The 23,133-nt window shown below is 32.6% G+C and overlaps 1 protein-coding gene across 2 annotated transcripts; it reads right to left on the reverse strand.

Moving 5' to 3' along the window:
* Positions 1–1,885: 1,885 nt before the first annotated feature.
* On the reverse strand, positions 1,886–19,348 carry LOC112800635 (cytochrome P450 71D8). 2 transcript variants are annotated; one of them, XR_011881768.1, is made up of 4 exons: positions 18,204–19,343; positions 11,398–12,077; positions 10,398–10,535; positions 1,886–2,542 (listed from the first exon to the last, which is right to left on the reverse strand). XR_011881768.1 is itself a non-coding variant. In XM_025842980.3 (2 exons), exons 1-2 carry the CDS (start codon positions 19,089–19,091, stop codon positions 11,466–11,468), a joined length of 1,500 nt encoding a protein of 499 aa, XP_025698765.1. In that variant the 5' UTR covers positions 19,092–19,348; the 3' UTR covers positions 11,042–11,465. The 2 variants fall into 2 exon arrangements, 1 of the variants encoding a protein (XP_025698765.1); XM_025842980.3 differs by lacking the exons at positions 1,886–2,542; positions 10,398–10,535 and having other exon boundaries at positions 11,042–12,077; positions 18,204–19,348.
* Positions 19,349–23,133: the final 3,785 nt, after the last annotated feature.

A 23,133-nucleotide genomic window follows, 5' to 3' on the forward strand; every position in this document is an offset into this window, starting at 1 on the left:
TTGAGGATCAGATTGGTGAATCATAGTTTTATATGGACATAGCGGCCATTCTGATGGATGATGATGGTCAACATTACACGCCACAGATGCCGAAGGCATAGCCACAGTTTCTCGAGTTCCAGCCACAGCTTCTAGAGGTCCAGCCATAGTTTTTCAAGTTCCAGCCATAGCATCCGGAGGTCTAGCCACAACTACATGAGATCCAGCCACAGCAGCAGGAGGTCCAGCCACAGTTTGTAGTGGATCTTAACAAGCCTACAGGTAGTCCTATGACACATGGTTCACCAGAGGGACTCTCTTATTAGCATTTGGTGTGGCACCGCTATTTCTAGCAGGAGCAGAGGATGTCCAAAGAGCCACTAGGGTTAGGCGGCGTCCAACTAGATGTGGCACATGATCTCACTTGCTTAGTGGTTTTGACGTTGATGACCATGATAGTGCCAATGGAGATTAGCATGATTTAGTGGGTTAGGTAGTACTTTTGCTTATGTTATTATCTTAATTATTTATATATATGCCTCTTGTATTCATATGTATGACTTTTAATATTCATATGTATGCATTCTAATATCCATATGTAAGACCTTTTTTATTTAGTTGCAAACAAATCAACAGAAAACTAAATGAACAATTCACTTCGTCAATTTATTAATGCAATGAAACAAAAAAGTCTATTAAGTGAATGATGACATTAAAAAACACTACAATAATTCCTAATACCTGGATAAAGACAACAAATTCAATTTGAAAACAGAAAATGCATCATAACCTGAACTTAGAAACAAAAACATACATCATGAACCTAAGCATCCATGCCAGCAATAGATCCTCACTGGTCACAATTCCCGTGCGTATACCTAGGCTGCCTGCAGAGGCTGCATCGCTTCGGTTGGTTAGGAGCAGCTTCATCCATGCTATTTCGGATTCTGGTAAATCTTGGTCGCCCTTCTCTTACACGTCTCATATTAGGGTCTGTGGTAGCGCGAAATTGTGATCAATACTTTTCACAAATCAAATAATCCCCGGTAATGAATCCAAAAACTTGGTGTTCAATACCATGGCATAAACACAACTTCGCACAACTAACCAGCAAGTGTACTGGGTCGTCCAAGTAATAAACCTTACGCGAGTAAGGGTCGATCCCACAGAGATTGTTGGTATGAAGCAAGCTATGGTCACCTTGTAAATCTTAGTCAGGCAAACTCAAATGGGTATGGTGATAAACGCATAAAACATAAAGATAAAGATAGAGGTACTTATGTAATTCATTGGTAGGAACTTCAGATAAGCGCATGAAGATGCCTTCCCTTCCGTCTCTCTGCTTTCCTACTGTCTTCATCCAATCCTTCTTACTCCTTTCCATGGCAAGCTTATGCAAGGGTTTCACCGTTGTCAGTGGCTACCTCCCATCCTCTCAGTGGAAATGTTCAACGCACCCTGTCACGGCACGGCTATCCATCTGTCGGTTCTCGATCAGGCCGGAATAGAATCCAGTGATTCTTTTGTGTCTGTCACTAACGCCCCGCCCTCAGGAGTTTGAAGCACGTCACAGTCATTCAATCATTGAATCCTACTCAGAATACCACAGACAAGGTTAGACCTTCCGGATTCTCTTGAATGCCGCCATCAGTTCTAGCCTATACCACGAAGACTCTGATCTCACGGAATGGTTGGCTCGGTTGTCAGGCGAGCACTCGGTTGTCAGGCGATCAACCATGCATCGTGCAATCAGGAATCCAAGAGATATTCACCCAATCGAAGGTAGAACGGAGGTGGTTGTCAGTCACACGTTCATAGGTGAGAATGATGATGAGTGTCACGGATCATCACATTCATCAAGTTGAAGAACAAGTGATATCTTAGAACAAGAACAAGCGGAATTGAATAGAAGAACAATAGTAATTGCATTAATACTCGAGGTACAGCAGAGCTCCACACCTTAATCTATGGTGTGTAGAAACTCCACCGTTGAAAATACATAAGTACAGGGTCTAGGCATGGCCGAATGGCCAGCCTCCCAATGATCTAAGATAGCATAACAATGAAGATAGCTACCCCTTCGATTTCTGAATACAATAGTAAAAGGTCCTACTTATAGAAAACTAGTAGCCTAAGGTGTACAGAAATGAGTAAATGACATAAAAATCCACTTCCGGACCCACTTGGTGTGTGCTTGGGCTGAGCAATGAAGAATTTTCGTGCAGAGACTTCTCTTGGAGTTAAACGCCAGCTTTTATGCCAGTTTGGGCGTTTAACTCCCATTTTGGTGCCAGTTCCAGCGTTTAACGCTGGGATTTCTGAGGGTGACTTTGAACGCCGGTTTGGGCCATCAAATCTTGGGCAAAGTATGGACTATCATATATTGCTGAAAAGCCCAGGATGTCTACTTTCCAATGCCGTTAAGAGCGCGCCAATTGGGCTTCTGTAGCTCCAGAAGATCCGCTTCGAGTGCAGGGAGGTCAGAATCCAACAGCATCTGCAGTCCTTTTCAGTCTCTGAATCAGATTTTTGCTCAGGTCCCTCAATTTCAGTCAGAAAATACCTGAAATCACAGAAAAACACACAAACTCATAGTAAAGTCCAGAAAAGTGAATTTTAACTAAAAACTAATAAAAATATACTAAAAACTAACTAGATCATACTAAAAACATACTAAAAACAATGCCAAAAAGCGTACAAATTATCCGCTCATCAGTCTGAAATCATGGCGGGACCATCATGTGGTGGCCAAAGTCCTTCTGAAATAGGCGGTGCAAATCCCATCTTGTAAACGTTGAAGACCTCACTCATACTTTAGACATCATGAACATATGTCACCCACTTCAGGCACGAGTGAGCGTAGCATGCGATGGCATAACAACATAGGTAATGCAGAGCTTGAAAATACCTATAGTCGCAAGTAAGGTATCTAAGTGAAATTCGGCAGTTGCCAAGTGAAAAGTTACCAGAAGGAGTCGTCTCAGCCACAATATACTCAAAATGATGCCTATCAAACAAAGTGATGGTGAAGCACCTTAAGTCTCTCAGATTGTGCCCTATTACTTTCACCAAAGCCTGACAGAATTGATGTCCAGTCCCCAATTGCGCCTTGGCCGTTTGTCCTCGGATAACAAATGGTTCGACAATCCTTCCAGCGATGTGATTGGGAGATTCTTTGTACCCTTAAGTACAGAGTTAACACATTTAGAGATGTTGGTGGTCATGTGGCCAAACTGTCTCGTTATCTTGATGTTGGGTCCACTTATCATAGTCCATTCAGTTGGCCCAATCGCACATAGCCGGATTCTTAGTCCGCATAATATCGAACCAATAATCAAACTTTGCCTCGATCTTCACATATGCAGCATCACAAGTAGCCTTTTTGCATCTTGACCTTTAAAACTCAGGGAAACGTTCACCGCCACATGACAAAAGCAAAATACCCGATAAACACACGGGGTAGCCAACCACTGTCAACTGCCACTACGGCAACCCTGATGTTGTTGTGTCTGTCAGCCTTGATGCACAAATGACATGGTAATCAAGTTGCCGGTGATCGCTTGAAATAAATGTAGCTAAGTAAGTGTGCGGACCATTATACCTTCTAACCTCCTACGTATCTTTTTGTTGGCGTAATGTGATGAGAATCAACTAAGTACAATCTTTGTCGAAATTCTTACATTACTCATGGTACTTAAGATGATCTAATTCTAACACCCTGTACTCAACTCCTCTACGGATGCTATAATCATTCACACTCAACACAACTTTCTCTTTATTTTGGAATGATTGCCTAATCTAAAATTTTGTGGGAGCGGTTCCATGATGCAATCTTTGACCACCAAAGGTAATATCTACGTTCGGTTGTTGTCCCATAGCATCCAAGTTCATGGTTGAAAAGTGTGGAGGATATTGTTGTGTTCTGAAATTTGATGGGCCTTGCTGTGTACGTGCATTGCTCCTTATATCCTCACCACTGTCCCAACTATATTGAGAGGCTCTTCGTCTGAATCATCCTCTCTCATTGTATTTTCAACTCGATTAGGCTCACCGTCACCTATACAATTAAGAATCATGACAGAAGAACTAGCCATCTCAACTGCCAACTACCGAAACGAACAGTTCTCCAATGCTACACAGCCATCTTCATCTGACGGTTCAAATCAACCGCAATGGATGGAAATGCAACGATTGAACAAGTCGGTGCAACCACAGGCATCAAATTGGAAGCATCCCAAGCCAGTCGACTCAAGAATTGGAGCTAATGCCCCAGAACTGTCGACACCATCCTCCAACTTCACATACAACTTGTGTATTCTGACCTCCGAAAAAATTTTCTGATAATGAAACAAAACCTATAGATCTTCATCAGACCCTATCACACATGTATCATACTTCATACCGGTTAACACAACTGCAATAGGTATCTTATAAAATAACTTCTTCACCCACTTGGTCCCAAACACCCCAAACTTTTGCAATATGCTGTTTTTCAAATTTGACAAGGTTTTTGATGAACAGGTAAATACACTCAAGGGTTCTTTGTCGATAAACTTTACACCCTTTTTTTTGCTTTTATAATTTTTTTTCAGAGCAATGCACTAATGTTAAAAAACTATCCTCCTCATTAGACATTGTGAAAATGACTCTCTCCTTGATAATTACCTTCAATTTGTATATATAGAACTTATAGCCTTCATAAAATGCGATAGGAGTTCTGCGATTTATGTACAAATACTTCTCTTCATAAATCGCAGTAAGAGTCTCGTGGTTTTATGTTCAAACGCTGCTCTTCATAAATTGCAATAAGAATTTCACGATTAATGATCAAATGATAACCCGTAATTAACAGTTGCGATTTATATAGAATAATAAAATAGACTCACTTATAATGAGTTATAAATTGTTGTATGTGCATAAATATAAATTTCAATTGATTTATTTAGATAAATTTTTCCATGTTAATATTAGATTAAGAAAAAAATGATATATAACAATCAACATATCTAACTTAAATATACTCTTAAAGAATTTAAAGAGTCGTGTAAAAAGTCTTTTTATATATATAGTAATAATGTACAACCATTAATATATAACAATCAACATCTGATTTTAGTATACTCTTTAAAAATTTAAAGAGTCATGTAAAAACTAAAAAGTCCTTTTTATTTATAGTAATACCAATAAGAGAAACTTTAGGCCAATATTTTTATTAAAATTTAACTAGCATTTAACTAATAAAATAAAAATAAATAATTTTATATTATTAAATATAATTTTATACTATTAAAAATATTAATAATAATTAATTAATAATTATAAAATTATAAAATTTGTTAGCCATCTAGCACTCTTTTATTAATAATAGTGTATAAAAATTAATTTCTAAAACGAATAAAAAAATTTAAGGTTTTTTATTTAATAAATAAAAAAATAGATAAAAATATTATTTTGATCTCTAATATTTAAATTAATTCTTAATTTGATCTCTAATTTTTTAAGCATCCTATTTTAGTCTAAAAAAATTTTAAACGGATTTAATACTATCCCACCATTAAATTTGACACGAAACATTAACATATTAAAGAGTAATAATATTTGATTTTAGTATTTAAGTAAAATTGACTCATTTAGCAATCCTCAATATAAAATTTTTTTCTTTAATTCTGGAACGTTGACAGTTAATTTTAGGATTTGAGATTTTATAAAAGAAGAAGAAGAACGAAAAGAGGAAGCGTTTCAAATGGGATGGCAAACAGGCTAGTCCGTCTTGTCAAAAGTCCGCCATTTGGCGGGCTGGCCCGTCTCACCTAGTAAGACGGTCCCGAATTCCTCTCCCGTCCCACCTAACAGTGGGTTGGCGGGCTAAGTCCTCCGATTCTTTTTTTTATTAATTTTTTAAATTTTTTATTAATAAACTCTTAAATATTAAACAATATATATAATTTCACAACTAGTTCAGTAGTTTTATAATGTCTAAAGACATAAAAAAATTATAATTTCTAAATTCATAAATATTACAATTTTTATAATTCTAAATATATAATAAGCATAATTATCAACCAAGTTTTTTGAAACAAATTAAAATAATTAAATTAACATTGTAAAAAATAAACAAATATTGTCCAAAATATATCATTAAACATCTTCAAATTTTTAATTAATCAAACATAGAACATAATCTAAATTATAACTTAGAATATTTTCAATTACAAAATTAGGCGGGCTTTTTAATTATAGCAGTTTTTTAAATTTTCAACCTAATCCGTCTTTTTTTTTGCGAGTTGCGCGAGCTAACTTGGCGAGTTTCGATCCGTTTGCCACCCCTAGTTTCAAGCATGTTTTGGTTTTATACCGCATGAGAATAAAAACATTAATTAACGTCTATATCACTCACTTTATTAACTATTCGTGTCAAATTTAATGGTAAAATAACATTAAATTTATTTAAATTTTTTTAAAACAAAAATAAAATCTTTAAAATATTAAAAATTAAATTAAATTTTTCTCAAATATTAGAACCAAAATAGGAGGTTACCCTAAAAAATTCATTACTTTCATATATACACAAAGTTGGAGAAGTTGTGTAAATATACCATTTCGTAATACTATTACATAAATAAAAAAGGTAAGGATCAGCATTTTTTTTATTAATTTTAGCCAAAATTTGATCAATATAATTTTTTTTATACCAATATGATAGACAGAATATTTAAACTTTATGTTACATATATATAAAAATGTTATTACTGACTAATTACTAGACGAAAATAATAAAATTTACTAGTTCTATAACATTATTTTTATATAAGAATTTTGTGAAGTAACTAATCCTGAGGTCAGTTTAGATAAATAATTTAAATAAATTCTTTTAAAAAAAGAATTTAAAGTATAAAATTTTTTATTAATAGTAGCTTTTAAATAAGTTATTTTGTATTTGAATTTTTAGTTATAAAAGTACTTATTTTAAAGTTGTAACGTTTGGATAAATAACTCAAAAAATAATTTTTTTTACACAAAAAAATGAATATTAAAATAATGATGATAATAAATACTTTCCAATATTAAATGTTGATTTTACATAATCTAATCACTAATATTGTGTATAATATGGTAGTTGAAAATTAAAAATAAATATAAAATGTGTGTCAATGTATATTTTGTTGCTGTTTTTTTTTTACTCCTATTAGAACTCCCTTCTTCTTTATTGAGATCAAGAACTTGCTTTTTTTTTTTTGAATAAGAGAGCTCAACATAATAAGTAGAGCAAGAACAACAACAAGCAAATAGAAAAGTTAAAAAAAAATTACAAAAAAACTCATCAACTATGTTTTGTGCTCCTCCTCCTTATAGTGTACTCCTGATTTTATACTCGTGAAAACATCTTCAACCACTCCAATCTTATTAAAACTTGGTCAATCCAATTGTAAGATCGCTAAGCAAAAGCCCACCAGTTGTATATCTTCTTTTATCAATTCTTGCTAAAACTCTGTTAATCTAACAGCATTTTTTCTCCCCATAACTCAATTTCTTCCACACAATAATTTTTCTTCTCTTGTATGAACTCCATACACCACAGAAAGCATAATTAAAATTATTTTTAGTAAGATCCCTTCAACACATAACCAAAACTCCCCTTTTATGACAATGACTCATTTTAAACATTATTTCATCCCAAATTAACAGTAAACCACTTGATGCACCCTCCGACTCAACATATTGTTATCCAGTAGCATCACTCTCCCGAATTCTTATTATATCAAATTTAGTCACTACCCGCCACTTAATCTCAAACAAGCAACTTAAATATTTTCTTGAAGTTTTTGACCATGCTCAATTTTCCATCACCCATTAACCCTCTACCATTCCAAGAACAAATTATTTTAATAAATTATTACACACCTATTTTTTATTTTTGGGCCTGCAGCATCTTGCTTTCTCTTCCTGTTTTGGCCAATCTTCTTTTCTGAACAATTTCTTCATTCTGTGCTTGGAGAATAGCCATAATATCATATTCTTCATTGTATAAAATTGCACCTGATTCCAACGCTAAGTCCCAAGTTTTTCTATTTTCAAGTATCTGCTCCTCCAAAATATTATTTCTGTTTCCCTTACTTCCTTCATTCTTATCCGAACCACCATCATCAACCACCCTCTTCCCAACTACTTCTTCATCGTGTTCCGATAGCTCTCCCTTTCTCTTTGTCAATGTTGTTCTCTTTGTGCCGAAACCTATGCCACTATTATTCACAATATCATCCCTATCACGCGTTTCTTCATCAACGTCTTCTGCATCATCATCATCAACATACACACCCAACCCACCAGTCCCTCCATTCAATGTCACCGCCGAAAGAGTAGTGGCTTGGTTCTCCGTCACCAACTCTTCCTCGATCTCATGACCCAACATAGGTGGCGTCAAGGTTGCACATTTTCCTTGCCACGTTAAACCTCCTTTGTCGTGGCCAGTCTTTAGCTTTCCTCCTTCAACACCAATTCGGTCTCTCTTGATCTTCTTCCCGCCGGTTTCTAGCGCAAGTTTTGCAGATGCAGCTTTCTGCAGACTTGTCGTAGACCCTTCTCTAGCATGTCCATCCCTATCGTGAAAACCGTGCTCTATTTTCATCAAGTCTAACTCAGATTCTAGACCCAACCCAACATCACCAAACCGGTTGATTGAGGAAGCTAGATCCAAAGATCATTCTCTATCTTTTTTGGATATCTTTGAATTATCGGGCCTAGCACCAAGCCTACAAAGAACCTTCTTTTTCTTATTTCTTTTGCCCCTCCTTTCTAATCCATTAAAGTTACCTTCATAAATCCATGTTACTGCATCTTCAGAATCAGCTTCATAATTAATGTGATCACATCCTACACAATCTGCTCTCCCTTCAATTCCTTCTTAAATTGGTTGATATGTTACCATTTTTACCTGATTTTATTTTGAATGATCATTAATCCACTCATTCAAAATAATTTCAGGAATTACCAACCTGTCCTTATCTTCTCCGTCTTTCCTCAGCTCCCCCATCACCACATAGGCAACCTGGTCATTGAAAATCGCCGATTTTGTAGCCCATGCACTCCTTAAGCTCATACCTACACACTCTCTTTCCGTAATTGTTCTTTGTTGTTCACAACTGTAGTCACCTTTTTCATTAGCTTCTTCATAACAATTCAATCCAAAAGCTTCACGTCCCACTTCTTTTACTAGCACATCAAATCCACTGATACCTATTGTGATATGGACCCATTCATTAATCATATCCATGATACAAGTATCAATTTGCACTCGTCCAATACTAAATGACATGCACGATTCTGTCACCTTGTCACAATTGACTACTTCTCCCTATTGGCCTCCTAACATACTAAAGGTATCTGCTGACCACATATGTAACGGAACCCCCTAACATTCTAACCACACTCTTCGAGTTTCACATTGCTCCGTCTCATCCCATCTCCATATACTATGGAAGAATTGCAAGAGACTATGCATTTTAAATGTATATGCTTCTTCCGCATTCAATACAGAATCAAAAGTCAAAAGAACTTTATATGCTTCCAATTTCCGTACTTGGATAACTTGAGGCAAGCTTTTTCCAATCATATTTTTTAAGAAACTTAAATCAATTGCCTTCATCGTACCGCCGACCAGACTTCTCTGTAGCCACTCCAGATTCTCTGTCACCACTGATACTTCCACTTTCTTTGTCCACCCATTTCTATGCGAGTCTGGCTCTTTTTGGTGCCTTGTTAGTTTCTCTATTTGCCTTTGGTTATCTCCTTCCTGAGATTGAGAATTTGTCTTGTTCCGACTATCACCTTCTTTCTGAGCTGTCTTTCGGACCTTTGTCTCAGTTGTTCATCTATACTTCGCTTCTCCCACGTACACAATCTTCCTTCTCAACCTCATACGATTCATTTCTGTTATAGCCTTCAGATCTCCACCTTTCGTTGTGTATCAGATGAACGCAAAAACATACATATTACCACCTTTTTGTTTTCGTGATACATAAATGTCATTCATGCGTCCAGTCCAATTAAACAGATGGAATAATTCATTCTTCAAAATGTTTTCAGGGAGATTATTAATAAAGATGGAGAAAGACTCATTTTTCAACCGTTGATACTCTTCTCGATTCCAAATCCTGTGATCTTTTACATGTTCTCTAGTTCTAACCCACTCTGTGTTTTTCACCCTCTGTCTTACTCCTTCTCTCATCTCTCACTCCTTGTCCTCTATCCACTAGTATTATTTACCTCAATCACATAGTGATTAATTAACTATGAAAATAATAGCAAGTTATATAAAAATAAAATCACATGTGAAAAAAATAAAATTAAAACTGAAATTTTATACACAGTTAACTACAAATTTAATAATAAAAACAGATTGATAAAATGATAAAAAATACCTAGAAGGAATATATGCAGTAGGTTGTTCAGATGGAATATTGTCTGAAAATAGTGGTGGAGGATCAATACTTCCAGCAGATGAATCATTACGTGAAAATGGTGATGGAGGGCCGAGAATGATGGTGCTTCTAACAGACCTTGCGTGAAAATAGTTGTGGAGGGTCAGTATTAGTATTTTCAGCAGAAATAGGAAATATTTTTCATAGAGTTAAGAAGGAAAGTAGATTTTTTTGTTTTGAAGTTAAATTTTTTTTAAGGAATTGGAAGAATGACTTATCGAGAAGCAGAGAAATCATATATTTCTACTTTTTCAAAAAGCTTTGAATTAACTTTTCGAGAAGTTAAAAGTTTTTTTTAAAGGATTTGGATCCTCTAAAGTTTGAATTTCACTTTAGAGAGTAAAGTGTGATCTCTCACCATTGATTTTATAGTTGATTTTATAGTTGGGACCAAGAATAAATACGAAAGAAAAACTATTCAATGATAGAAGATTACACTTTACTCTCTAAAGTGAAATTCAAACTTTAAAGAATGCAAATCCTTTTTTAAAATGGTGTCAAACACGCTTATGGTGACTTTTAATAATCCAAAAGTAAAAAATAAAAAAAAAGTAGTTTATGTTACTTTCCAAACAGGCTCTCAATCAATCAACTATCAATCAATTTATTATTAATTAGGGAGATAATGGACTATTGAGTTACAAAATGAACATTCCTCAACTGATTTTGGAGTTCACCAAAGATCAAACTCTTGACCTTTCGGATCTAACGCTCTAATACCATGTCATGATACCACTCATCCCAAAAGTTTCAGCTGATGGAAAAAAGTAGTAACACTAATGATTATATCTCTAATACTCCATAAACCTCAATTGTGCACATTATACGAATATTTCATTGGCTTCTCATACTTTCCTTTAATAATTATTCAAATTTTATTTTTTTAAATATAAAATCAATAATTATTAAATACAATTATTTACGATTAGGAGTTATTTACCTATATGTTTCCTTTATATAAATGTTGGTAACTTGAACAGAATACTTGATGAGAACATTATGATAGAGTTATGGATCATAAACAGTGGGAATCAACCACAAGGCATGTTTTCTTCCAATTGCCAAGCCAGCGAGTTCAGTCATGTCTACATCTTCAGGCTTCATCCCACTGGGGAGTTCCCAATTGAAATGGTAAAGTAAGAGAGCCAAAGAAAGTGTAACGCTGGCAACACCAAAAGTCATGCCAGGGCATATTCTTCTTCCTGCCCCAAATGGTAAATACTCAAAGTTATTTCCTTTGAAGTCCAAAGAACCATCTTCAAACCTCTCAGGTATAAAACTCTCAGAATCATGCCAGTATTGGGGATCTCTTGCAATTGCCCACACATTAACCATCACTCTTGTTTTGATTGGTATAGCATAGCCATGAATGTTGGTTGCTTCGGTGCATTCTCTGGGTATTAACAATGGAGATGGTGAGTGTAACCTTAGTGTCTCTTTGACCACTAGCTTTAAGTAACATAGATCTTCAATATCAGTTTCATGAATTGTTTTCTTTCCTCTAAGTGCTTCTCTTAATTCAGCTTGTGCCTTTGCCATCACTCTTGGGTTCTTTATCATTTCTGCCATGGCCCATTCTATTGTTGATGCTGTGGTATCCGTTCCAGCAACAAACATGTCCTGTAAATAGTTGAAGTTTTCTTTATCTTTTTATTTTCTTATTTAACTACTTTGTATTTTAAAAATATATTCTAAGAGTATAATAATTAAAATATTTTTTTAATAAATTAATAATTTTAAAAAATTAATAATTTTTAGTAAATATCTTTTTATAATGTTTTAAAATATGTCTTCAAAATACATTTTAATACAAAATTTTAATGAAAAATAAAACATGATAAAATTAAATACTAAAACATGTATGAAAGAAAGGATCAATTAATAAAATACTACAGGTCATATAATGAAATGAGAAAAACTATATATACTTTTTAATTTTAATATTAAAATTAATTGATAAAAATTAAAAAATAATACCATAAAACATGTATGAAAGAAAGGATCAATTAATAAAATACTACAGTTCATATAATGAAATGAGAAAAACTATATATACTTTTTAATTTTAATATTAAAATTAATTGATAAAAATTAAAAAATAATACCATAAAAAAATAATACAATCATATGAAATATGTAAAGACCATGTTGTGTTTAGAATAGTTGTTCGATAATTAAATAGGAATATTGTAAAGAGGAATGCTAGGGCCAGCAACTTTGGTAATTTGTAGTTATCAAATAGCCATCAAGATAGTTTAAATGGTATGAGATTAGTGTGATATTTCATCCAATGGCTCATTTTTCATTGCTGGTTACATGTTGGCCAGAATTTAACAAAGTTGCTGGTCTCCTAGACTTTTCCTATTGTAAAAGGAGACCCTAAAGTATGAGAGAATCTAAGCCGCTTCTTTTGGGTAGTGCTACGGTGCTGATAGTAATTTTTGTCAATACATGATGAAATGAAGTGGCAAGAAGGAACGGTGGACGTGTGGTTCACCTGTAGCTACAATTGGGGACAACAGCTGATACACAACAGATGGGTCACAATCATTCGTCAGTTGAAAAAAAATAGTTGGTGAAGTTTGCAGGATAAATTAATGCATCATTGAAAAATTAATTAATGGTTAAGGGAGATAATCTCTCGTGTCTTTTTTTGGGTATGGCAATACTAACTGGACCAACAAATGCTCTTTTGAACATAACACTCAAATTGGGCCATGAATATAAAGTTCACAATAATAATAATAATAATAATAATAATAATAATAATAATAATAATAATAATAATAATCTTACATATATATATATAAAAGACAACTACGAATTTATTTATAAACCCTAAATACAAATTTTATTTTAATAAATACATTAAAAATTAAAATACATTAAAAAATTTTAATATATGAATTAAAAGAAAAATTTAGTTATAACAAATTTTTTATTTTAATTTATATTAATTTATTATGTATGTATTCAATTTATTATATATATATTGTACATAATAAATCGAAATTCGATTTATATGTAAATACCTAAAAATTGAGTTTACCTGATTCGATTTATATAGATCTATTTAGGACATATATGAAACTAATTTCTATTTAAGACATCCGTATAATTTTAGTCTCCAATCAATTTATTAACATAAATTATCGTTATTTTTAAATCCAATATATATATATTTTAGTTTTATTTTCTCATAAATTTACTATTTTTTAACTTTTAATGATTTATTAATTACTTTGTATTTACTGCGGTCTTCAAATTTTTTATAAAAAATAAAAAATCAAAATCATCAAATTACAAAATACTAACAATAATTATTTTTTTTTTAATTCTTGAACATAATTTTACTTTACTTAAGATAGTATATTTAATACAAAAAAAAAATAAAGCATACCAAATAATAATATTTTAATTCCTGAATATAAATTAATTCTTTATTAACATGAAAAATTAAAATCTAAAAATAAAAAATATCATTATTAGCATGGACAATAACAATGCAATATTCAAAATTAAAATATTATTATCTGATATGCTTTATTTTTTGGTATTAAATATACTATCTTAAGTAAAGTAAAATTATATTCAAGAATTAAAAAAGAAAAATAATTATTGTTAGTATTTTGTAATTTGATGATTTTGATTTTTTATTTTTTATAAAAAGTTTGAAGACTGCAGTAAATACAAAGTAATTAATGAATCATTACAAATTAAAAAGAATAATAAATTTATGAGAAAATAAAACTAATATATATATATATATATATTGGATTTAAAAATAACGATAATTTATGTTAATAAATTGATTGGAGACTAAAATTACACCGATGTCTTAAATAGAAATTAGTTTTATATATGTCTTAAATAGATCTATATAAATCGAATCAGACAAACTCAATTTTTAGGTATTTACATATAAATCAAATTTCGATTTATTATGTACAAAATATATATAGTAAATTGAATACATACATAATAAATTAGTATAAATTAAAATAAAAAATTTGTTATAACTAAATTTTTCTTTTAATTCATATATTAAAATTTTTTAATATATTTTAAATTTTAATGTATTTATTAAAATAAAATTTGTATTTAGAGTTTATAAATAAATTCGTAGTTGTCTTTTATATATATATATATATATATATATATATATATATATATATATATATATATATATAAAAGATTATTATTATTATTATTATTATTATTATTATATTTATCATTACTTATTCTCTTTGTGAACTTTATATTCATGGTCCAATTTAAGTGTTATGTTCAAAAGAGCATTTCTTGGTTCAGTATGGCTGTACCCAAAAAAAGACACAAGAGATTATCTCCTTTAACCATTAATTAATTTTTCAATGATGCATTAATTTATCCTACAAACCTCACCAACTCTTTTTTTTCCAACTGATGGATGATTGTGACCCATCTATTGTGCATCAGCTGTTGTCCCCAATTGTGGCTACAGGTGAACTACGCGTCCACCGTTACTTCTTGCCACTTCATTTTATCATGTATTGAAAAAAATTACTATCAGCACCATAGCACCAACCTTTTTTACAAGACTGATGAACCTCTGTCCTAGGACACAGTAAAAAGTTAACAAGTGGTTCGCTAGGCGACAGGTGGAGGGCATGCACGAGAGAGGCTTGGTCCCAACTTCCAACTTATCTAAAAGTTATGGTATGTTTGACTTTCACTTTAAAACTTCAGAATCACTCAATCACACTTTCAATAATTTTCCCTTTGAAAACTTCCATATCATTATTATTCTCTCGATTTTTTTTTAAGATAACTCTTGGTCTAAAACAATATAGGTTCTATCTTTTACAAAGTTACTCTGTAACCACATTATTATTATTATTATTATTATTATTATTATTATTATTATTATTATTATTGACTATGTTATGCTAATAAATTAATATAAATTAAAAATCATTCTAATGTTTATAAGAATATCTTTAATACTTAATTTTAGCTTTATTTTATTTTAGATCTTATAAAATGTTATATAAATATTTGTGTGATTATATATTATAAAATTTAATTTAAAATTTAATGTAAAACTTATCACTCAAATATTTAATTTTATTTTAATTTATTTTTAAACTTAAATTATTTTTTAATTATTTTAATTGAATTGTAAAAATTTAAATAAAATAAAATATAAAATTATAAAGTTAATAATTATATACTATATTTAAAAAATATTACACTAATAAAAATAAATTTTAAATATTATCTAATTAAGCATGGCAACAATAAAAAAATAGAGTAATAAAATAAAACAAAAAAAGATAACAAAAAAATAAGAAAAGAATCTACATTAAATTAATTTGAATTTATTTTTTTATCAAATTGATAAAAAGATAATAAAAAAATAAAATAATAAAATATAAGAGTACAATTGAATACATCTAATTTATTTAAATATATTTTGATTGAATTTTTGTTGTAGCGTTACCATAACAATATTACAATAACAACGTTTCAATATTTATTTAAGATTGGTGTTATATAGCCATCAAATATTATTAATACAGTTTGCATCCACATTTTTTTAGAATTTACAAACATAAATTAATAAAATTTATTTGTTAAAAATAATTTAATATTTATACTGACTAAATAATGACAAAAAATACTAAAAATTATTGGCCTAAAAATTTTTTTTTTTTTAATAAATTTTAATAAAGTATACAAATGACATCATTTTATATATTGATCTATTTTTAAAATAATGTAGTCTCTTTTTACTTATATCATCAATATCATTTTAAAATTAATATACCATACAAATTTTAATTCTATATCATTTCAATTATTATAAAAATAAAAAATAATACCCAAAATAAATTTCACTCGAATTGCTCTAAAAATTATACATCACTAAGTCAATTAGACAACTCTAACAAATAGTTTTGTACGTGGTAGCTGGAGCGGGAAAATTCATTAATCCAGAATCAGCTCATTCACCACTAAGACTATTCAATTCAAACTTAAATCTTTTATAAAAAGAAATACAGTTTTGATATATTTTAGAAAGATATTAGGTATATTTTTTATTTGAATTAATATTAGCCAATTCTCTTTTTTTTATATATACGAAAAATATTAGTTTCCCTAATATTTCCGATCAAATAAGAATATCGATTAGTATATTCGATTTAAAAGCGACTATTTTTGTATATCATCCATTTCTTTCCTTTAAACTTATTTAATAATCGGATTAGGATATTTATATAAACATTGTTTTTTATATTTTTTATAAAATAAATAACTATTATGATAATTAAATTTGATATAAATAATTATTAAATTTTATTATATATTTAAATATTTTTATTAACTAATTTTAATTAAATTAATTCAAACTCACCAAAAACTACTCAAAGACATGCGTGTAAAATCACACTTCTTTTTATACCTATAAAAAATAATACCAAAAATTTTTAATTGTAATACAAAAATTTTTTAATTTTGATATCAAAATTTTTTAAAATTCTAAATTTCATGTTGCAATTTTTTTAACTTCTTATTCTTTTTTTTCTTTTTTTTCATGCAGAATTTTTGTATTTTTTTCTATAAAGTTATGTGTTTCTTCAAAAAATTTTGGGTTTATTTTTGTTAGAAAGGATAAACAAAATAAAAATGAAACAAAAATTTGCATAATTATTTCTATTTTTTTTGTTTTTTTATTTATTTTAGAGGATGAAATAATAAGAATTATAAAAGTGTGAAACAAGAAAAATTATAAAAACAAGAAGAAAGATGAGGAGGAAGAATTGTTGTTTGAAAAAATATAAAACAGAAAAATAGCATCAAAATTTTTTAACTTTGGTATAAGAATTTTTTAGTTTTGACACCAAAATTTATTACATATGACACATAAAACAAAGTGTTGTAGTTTTTTTTTTTTGAAAGAAGAAGACGACAATAACGATGACGTTGAAGAAGAATTGTGCAAAAAAGTAATACATAAAATAAAATATTATAAATGTTTTTTATTCTCTTTTAGTAGAAAAAAACGACATTAAAAAATAATTGTACCAAAAAAAATGATGAGAAAGAAAAAAAGAAAGAAGAGAAGAAAAAGGTAAAAAAAAAGGAGATAATAATAATGACGGTAATGATGATAAAGAACATACAGAAAAAGTACACTTACGTAAATTTGACTTGTTGATTTGGTTAAAAAATTATTTAGTTAGTTAGTATTTCTTGTAATAAAATAGTTAAATATTTTATAATAGAATAATTTAACATTTTTAAAACAGGATAATCAAACTATTACAGCCGATTAATTATTAATTCAAAAATGACACAAAACAAAGGCCGGTGTAACGAAAGATTCAAAATGTTTAGTTTTCAGTTTAGTATATATATATTCTGCCATGTAGAGGAAAAGGTATATATGTGCAAACAAATAGTTTCTTTTTGAATACTTTCGCACGTGAGATTATCATATTCATCATCCTAAGACAATATATTAAATGGACAAAGTGTACAATAAATATTGGTAAATATTAAACTCACGATATGATATTTATAAATTTTAGTGTATATTTTTATTTATTTAAATTTTTTTATGGATATTTTTGTTTATTTATTTTAACATATATTTTTTATTTACTTTTATACTGATAAAAATAAACATAACGAAAATAAAATAAACACACACAAGAAAGTTACAATGAATGCATTAATTAATGAACTAATTAAGTTACTAACCCCAACAACAGCTTTGATGTTTGAGATTGTTAGCTTGGTCTGGAGATTGCTACTTTGCTGCACTCTCAATAGAACATCAACAAGGTCTTCCTCCTCTACATTAATCCTACCTTCTCTTTGCTTCTTTTGATGTTCCATTACGATATCCTCGAAGATCCTATCAAATTTCTTGTACAGCTTCTCCGCCTTGGACTTCAACCCACTCAAATAATACAGAGGTTTGATGGATGGAAACAAATCCGCCCAATGAAACCCTCCAAAAATTTCCACCACTTGTTTGATCAGAAGTACAAACTCATCAAGATCCTTGTTGTAGTTACCAAATGCCGCCCTGTAAACAGAAGCACTTGTCAAGGAGAAAATGATGTCAGTGAGATTGATCCGTGAACCCGCGGATTCACGGATCTTCTGAACGAGATTTTCAGTCTCGGCTTCTCTTACAGAAGCCAGAGACTGAACCTTTTTCACACTCAAAAGCTCCAGAGTACATATCTTGCGCATGTCTCTCCAGTACTGGCCAACGGGAGAGAATGCAATATTTGTAGGGCCATATGTAAGGGTTGGAACAGCAGCAATACAAGGCCTCTTTTGAAAACAGGCATCATGGTTTTTGAGTACCTCCTGGGCTAGCTTAGCGGAAGATACAACCACTGTGGAGTTCTCACCGAGTTTTAGGTGCATGATAGGTCCATATTTCTTTGCAAGTTCTCTGAAAGAACGGTGTGGTAGTGGTCCTGCTAGTGCAACTTGATGGATGTTACCGATGATGGGTAATTTCCATGGACCAGGGGGAAGGTTAATGGATCTTGGTTTGACATATTTTGCAAGAAAATGCAAGACTGTGAACACCAAAATTGCAATACCCAGTAAGTAGTTTTGAGGTTCCATGTTATTAATTAATTAATCGACCTCTCAAGGTATGTGCTTGTAATGATTTTTGCTTAGATTCATCGGTCCTATTTATACAACTTTATGTATATGTAAAAACTTAATTATTTAGACTTTAGGAAGATAAACTACAAAATATCGTATATATGCTTTCAAGTTTCAACATCAAATGTAAAATTTGTCTCCGAGGTGATCTTGTAGTTCATAAATTTCGTGAATGGGGGTATCTATCATATGCTTATCTTTTTCTAACTGCTCAATTATTGGACTTGATTTTCCACTTAGACACTTTGAATCATCAATCAACAGCTGCTGAAAATTTGATGTGCTTTAATTACATTTAGATTTTTATATATTTTAATATTATATTAAAATTAAATATGTATAACTTATAATAGATAACATCTATAATGTACAAATACTGACACGGATACAGGACACAACGTGATACTAGAACATGCTGACACACAAATTTTAAAATTTTATAAGACACGGAGATACATATATATAAAATATGATGTATTTTTTAGATAAATAATAATTATACTTTGATATTTTATTGATATTAAAATATAAATTAATTTTTTAATTATTTTTAATATCTTATTTTAATTATATAAAGTATTTAAAATATTTTTTGTTTTAATAAATAAATAATAATATATACTTGTTACGGTAGGTAACCGGAGATTAATAATAAGGATGGCGTTTGGCGGCCCAAGTGTATGATGGGGGAGAACTCCGGAAAGGTCCGCAACTCGGGAGGCTCCGTCCGACTTGTGCTCGCGTGTGAATGGGGGGTGGTACCTGCAAAGACACTCCGATGCCTAAGTTAGCAAGAGTGTAAGTAGGTCTTAGAGAGTATTGGACTTAGAGATACCTGAAGGGGTGTCAGGGTATTTATAGAGGCGAGCCAATAACCACCGTTGGTGTAGTGCCATATCTTTAGGGTGGTAACCGTCCCTATTATCTTGGGGAGGTTAAGATATGGCTTTATGAGACGGTTAGAGAGATTTTAGGGGCGGTTACTCATTTGAATGAGTGTTTATCTGCCAGCTAATCTCGCATCCGACCTCTTCTGACCAAGTCGTGGTTGATACCGACTTCTTATGTGAAGGCCGGTACTTAGCTAGGCTCTAATCCTTTAGATTAGGCCTTTTAGTTGGACCTGGGCCTTTATATTGGGCCAGGGTATGAACAGTGCCCCTACTTGAGCCCAAATTTTCTTTAAAGTTTGGGTTCAAGTATTCAACTCGGGCTCGCAGTCGACTTGTTTGAAAGAGTACGGATCTTGGAAACCGACGTGATTTTCGCGACCTTTAGTTTCTGACAGTTACGTCAATTCAAGCGTCGTGTCCGTTGAGGGATCATTTAGGGATTGAGGGCTTTGGTAACGGTGCAGTCTCATTAATGACTGCCTCGCTTTTTACCATTATGCCCCTTAGCCCTTCTTATAAATATTTTCCCTCTCTTTCCATTTTCCGTTTCTGCAATCTTTCAAACTTTCTCCTTATCTTGTTCATACTGCATCTTTGTGTTCGAAGACTTCTGTTCTTCTCCAACCTCCATTTTCGGATAAAGGTTAGTTTTGCTTTTTCCATGTCATGCTTTATGTTTGCATGTTTTGTTTTGCGAGTAGATAGGTTGACCTGTAGATTCTGGTTTCGAATCTCTCTTCTTTAGTGGCCGTATTTTTTGATTTTCTTTTTCTTTTTCCTTTTTGTAGGTTTTCTGCCACTTTCTTCTTTATATAAAAAATGGCTTCTGTAGACATTCTTTCTCAGTGGGTTGACGATACGGTCCTTGGGGAGGAACCGTTGGTTGACGCTGAGTTTATCACCCACCTTCGTACTCATCATAGGCTCTGTACTTCGGACGAGGATGAGCCCAAATACGAACTGATAATCCCGGGTCCTGAAGACCGGGTCTGTTTTGGGAGAGCTAATGAGGCGGCCCCTCATTTTTTCTTCATGTATGAATGTATGATCACCCGTTTGGGTGTTTTTCTTCCTTTCCCTGATTTCGAAATATCCGTTTTGCACCACTGTAAGGTTGCCCCTACTCAACTCCACCCCAATTCTTGGGGTTTTTTGAAGATCTATCAGTTTATAAGCCATGCTCTGGACTTCCCGACCTCTTTAAGGATTTTTTTCTTTCTCTTTCATATGACTAAGCCCTTCAGTGGGCTAAACAACAAACAACAATGGGTATCCTTCAGAGCTATTCAAGGTCGGAGGATTTTCACCCTTTTCGACGAATCTTTCCACGACTTCAAAAACTTCTTTTTCAAGGTTCAAGCTGTAGGGGGTCACCACCCCTTTTTTCTGGACGAGCATTCCTCCCCCCGCTTTCCCCTTTACTGGTTGCCGGCCTCCCCTTGCGAAAAGATTGGTCTAGATGACCTAGACGAGGTGGAGGCGGCCATTGTGGGGTTTTTCCGAGAAGCATGGGGGAGGGCCCCATACTTAGATACGAGGAAAATCCTTCAGGGGACGTCGACTTTCGTTCAATCTTGCATAGGTAGCGCATGCATTTTTTATTTCCGAGTTGTTTATGCCGACTTGTATTCTACCGACTTGTAACTTGGTTGTTTCTTTTATAGATATGGCAAAAAAGAACGCTCAGGAGGCCTACCAAAGGGTCCAGGAGGCTAAGGCGAAGTCCCGGGCTAGGGCCAAGACGGTCATCTCTCCGCCACCTCCTCCTCCTCCTAAGAATGTGGTTACTCCCTCTCAACCTCTTGTCATTTCTTCCTCGAGTTTGCCCCGACCACCCCCTTTTGCCCAAACTCTCTCTGAGCCCGAGAAGAAGAAGCGCAAGACTTCAGAGTCTGGCTCTTCTTCTTTTGATGGCGGGGTTAAGGCGGATGCTTTGACATTCGTTCGAAAGAACATCTATCCTTTTATAAGTATGGATGATGTTTCTGTTCGAAACCACCTTACCGCCATGGCTGAGGAGAGTTTTAGGACAGCGGGTGTTTGTAGCAAACTCTTGTACATTTTTGAGAAGGCTCCCCTCAGCTCTTTGGGGGCATCCTCGAAGGTTGAGGAGCTGGAGGGGAGACTTCTTATTTATGAAAAACATGAAAAAGAGTTGAAGGAGGAGAGATAGACTGAGGAAGGAGAGGGATCACCTTAAGGAGGAGGAGGGTAAGCTGCGGGCTCAATGCACCTTGGAGGCAAATTTGAGGAAAACAGCGCAAGAGAGCTACCACAGTTTGTTTCAAGATATTGTTGCTGTGAGGAAGGACTTGCTGAATTCCCGGAACGCATACGCCGAGTTGGAGGATTCTATCGCCGAGGGCGCCGAGGAGTCTTGGAGAATTTTCTTGGAACAAGTCAGAGTTATTGCTCCCGACTTGGACCTTTCTCCTTTACATCCTGACAAGGTAGTTATCGACGGCGCTATTGTTGACCCTCCTGTCCCCGAGGTCATTTCCGAGTCAGACCTAAAGACTCGGGGGCAGAGGATTATAGAGTCTCCTCCTCGTCCCAAAGATGCTCCGGGTTCTTCAATCCTTTCCCCGACTTCCTCTTTGGCTCCTCCTCCCGGTCCTGGTGGTGTTCCTCCTGGTGGTGGTGATTCCTCTACTCCGTCCAAAAAATGACTTTTTATTTTTATGGCTATATGGGGGCCCGGCCTGTGGGTCCCCCCTTTTTTGAACTTATTTATTTGTTGGTGGTTGTGAACATCTGTTTGGTGCCCTTTTTTGGATAAGGGTTTTAAACAAAATAAATGCCCTTTTTTGGATAAGGGTTTTCTAATCAAAGTAGGTGCCCCTTTTTGGATAAGGGTTTAAGTTACTTTGCGCGTGTACATGCTTTTCCGTTTTGAATATGTTTGATCTTTTTCGGAAAACCCTTTTGTTAGCTTGCATTGTTTTCTCGAGCCTTTTTCGTGCAAAGACTTGTATGCAAACTTTAAACTTTTCAGGTTTTCATATCTCTTTTGTTATCCTTTATACTCAACTTTGCTTTAGTGAGCTTTTGTGACTTAGGTTATTTTTGCGATGCGTTTTTCATCTACTCGGAGCTCGGTTTTC

The sequence above is a fragment of the Arachis hypogaea genome, chromosome 5 (assembly GCF_003086295.3).
Source record: "Arachis hypogaea cultivar Tifrunner chromosome 5, arahy.Tifrunner.gnm2.J5K5, whole genome shotgun sequence".
Classification (NCBI taxonomy): Eukaryota; Viridiplantae; Streptophyta; class Magnoliopsida; order Fabales; family Fabaceae; genus Arachis; species Arachis hypogaea.

Excerpts from the sequence above, each read along its gene's own strand:
- LOC112800635 (XM_025842980.3), bottom strand. The coding sequence starts at position 19,091 with ATGGAACCTCAAAACTACTTACTGGGTATTGCAATTTTGGTGTTCACA. Across the intron at positions 12,078-18,203 it reads ACATCAAAGCTGTTGTTGGG|GACATGTTTGTTGCTGGAAC; the intron begins GTTAGTAACTTA and ends AACTATTTACAG.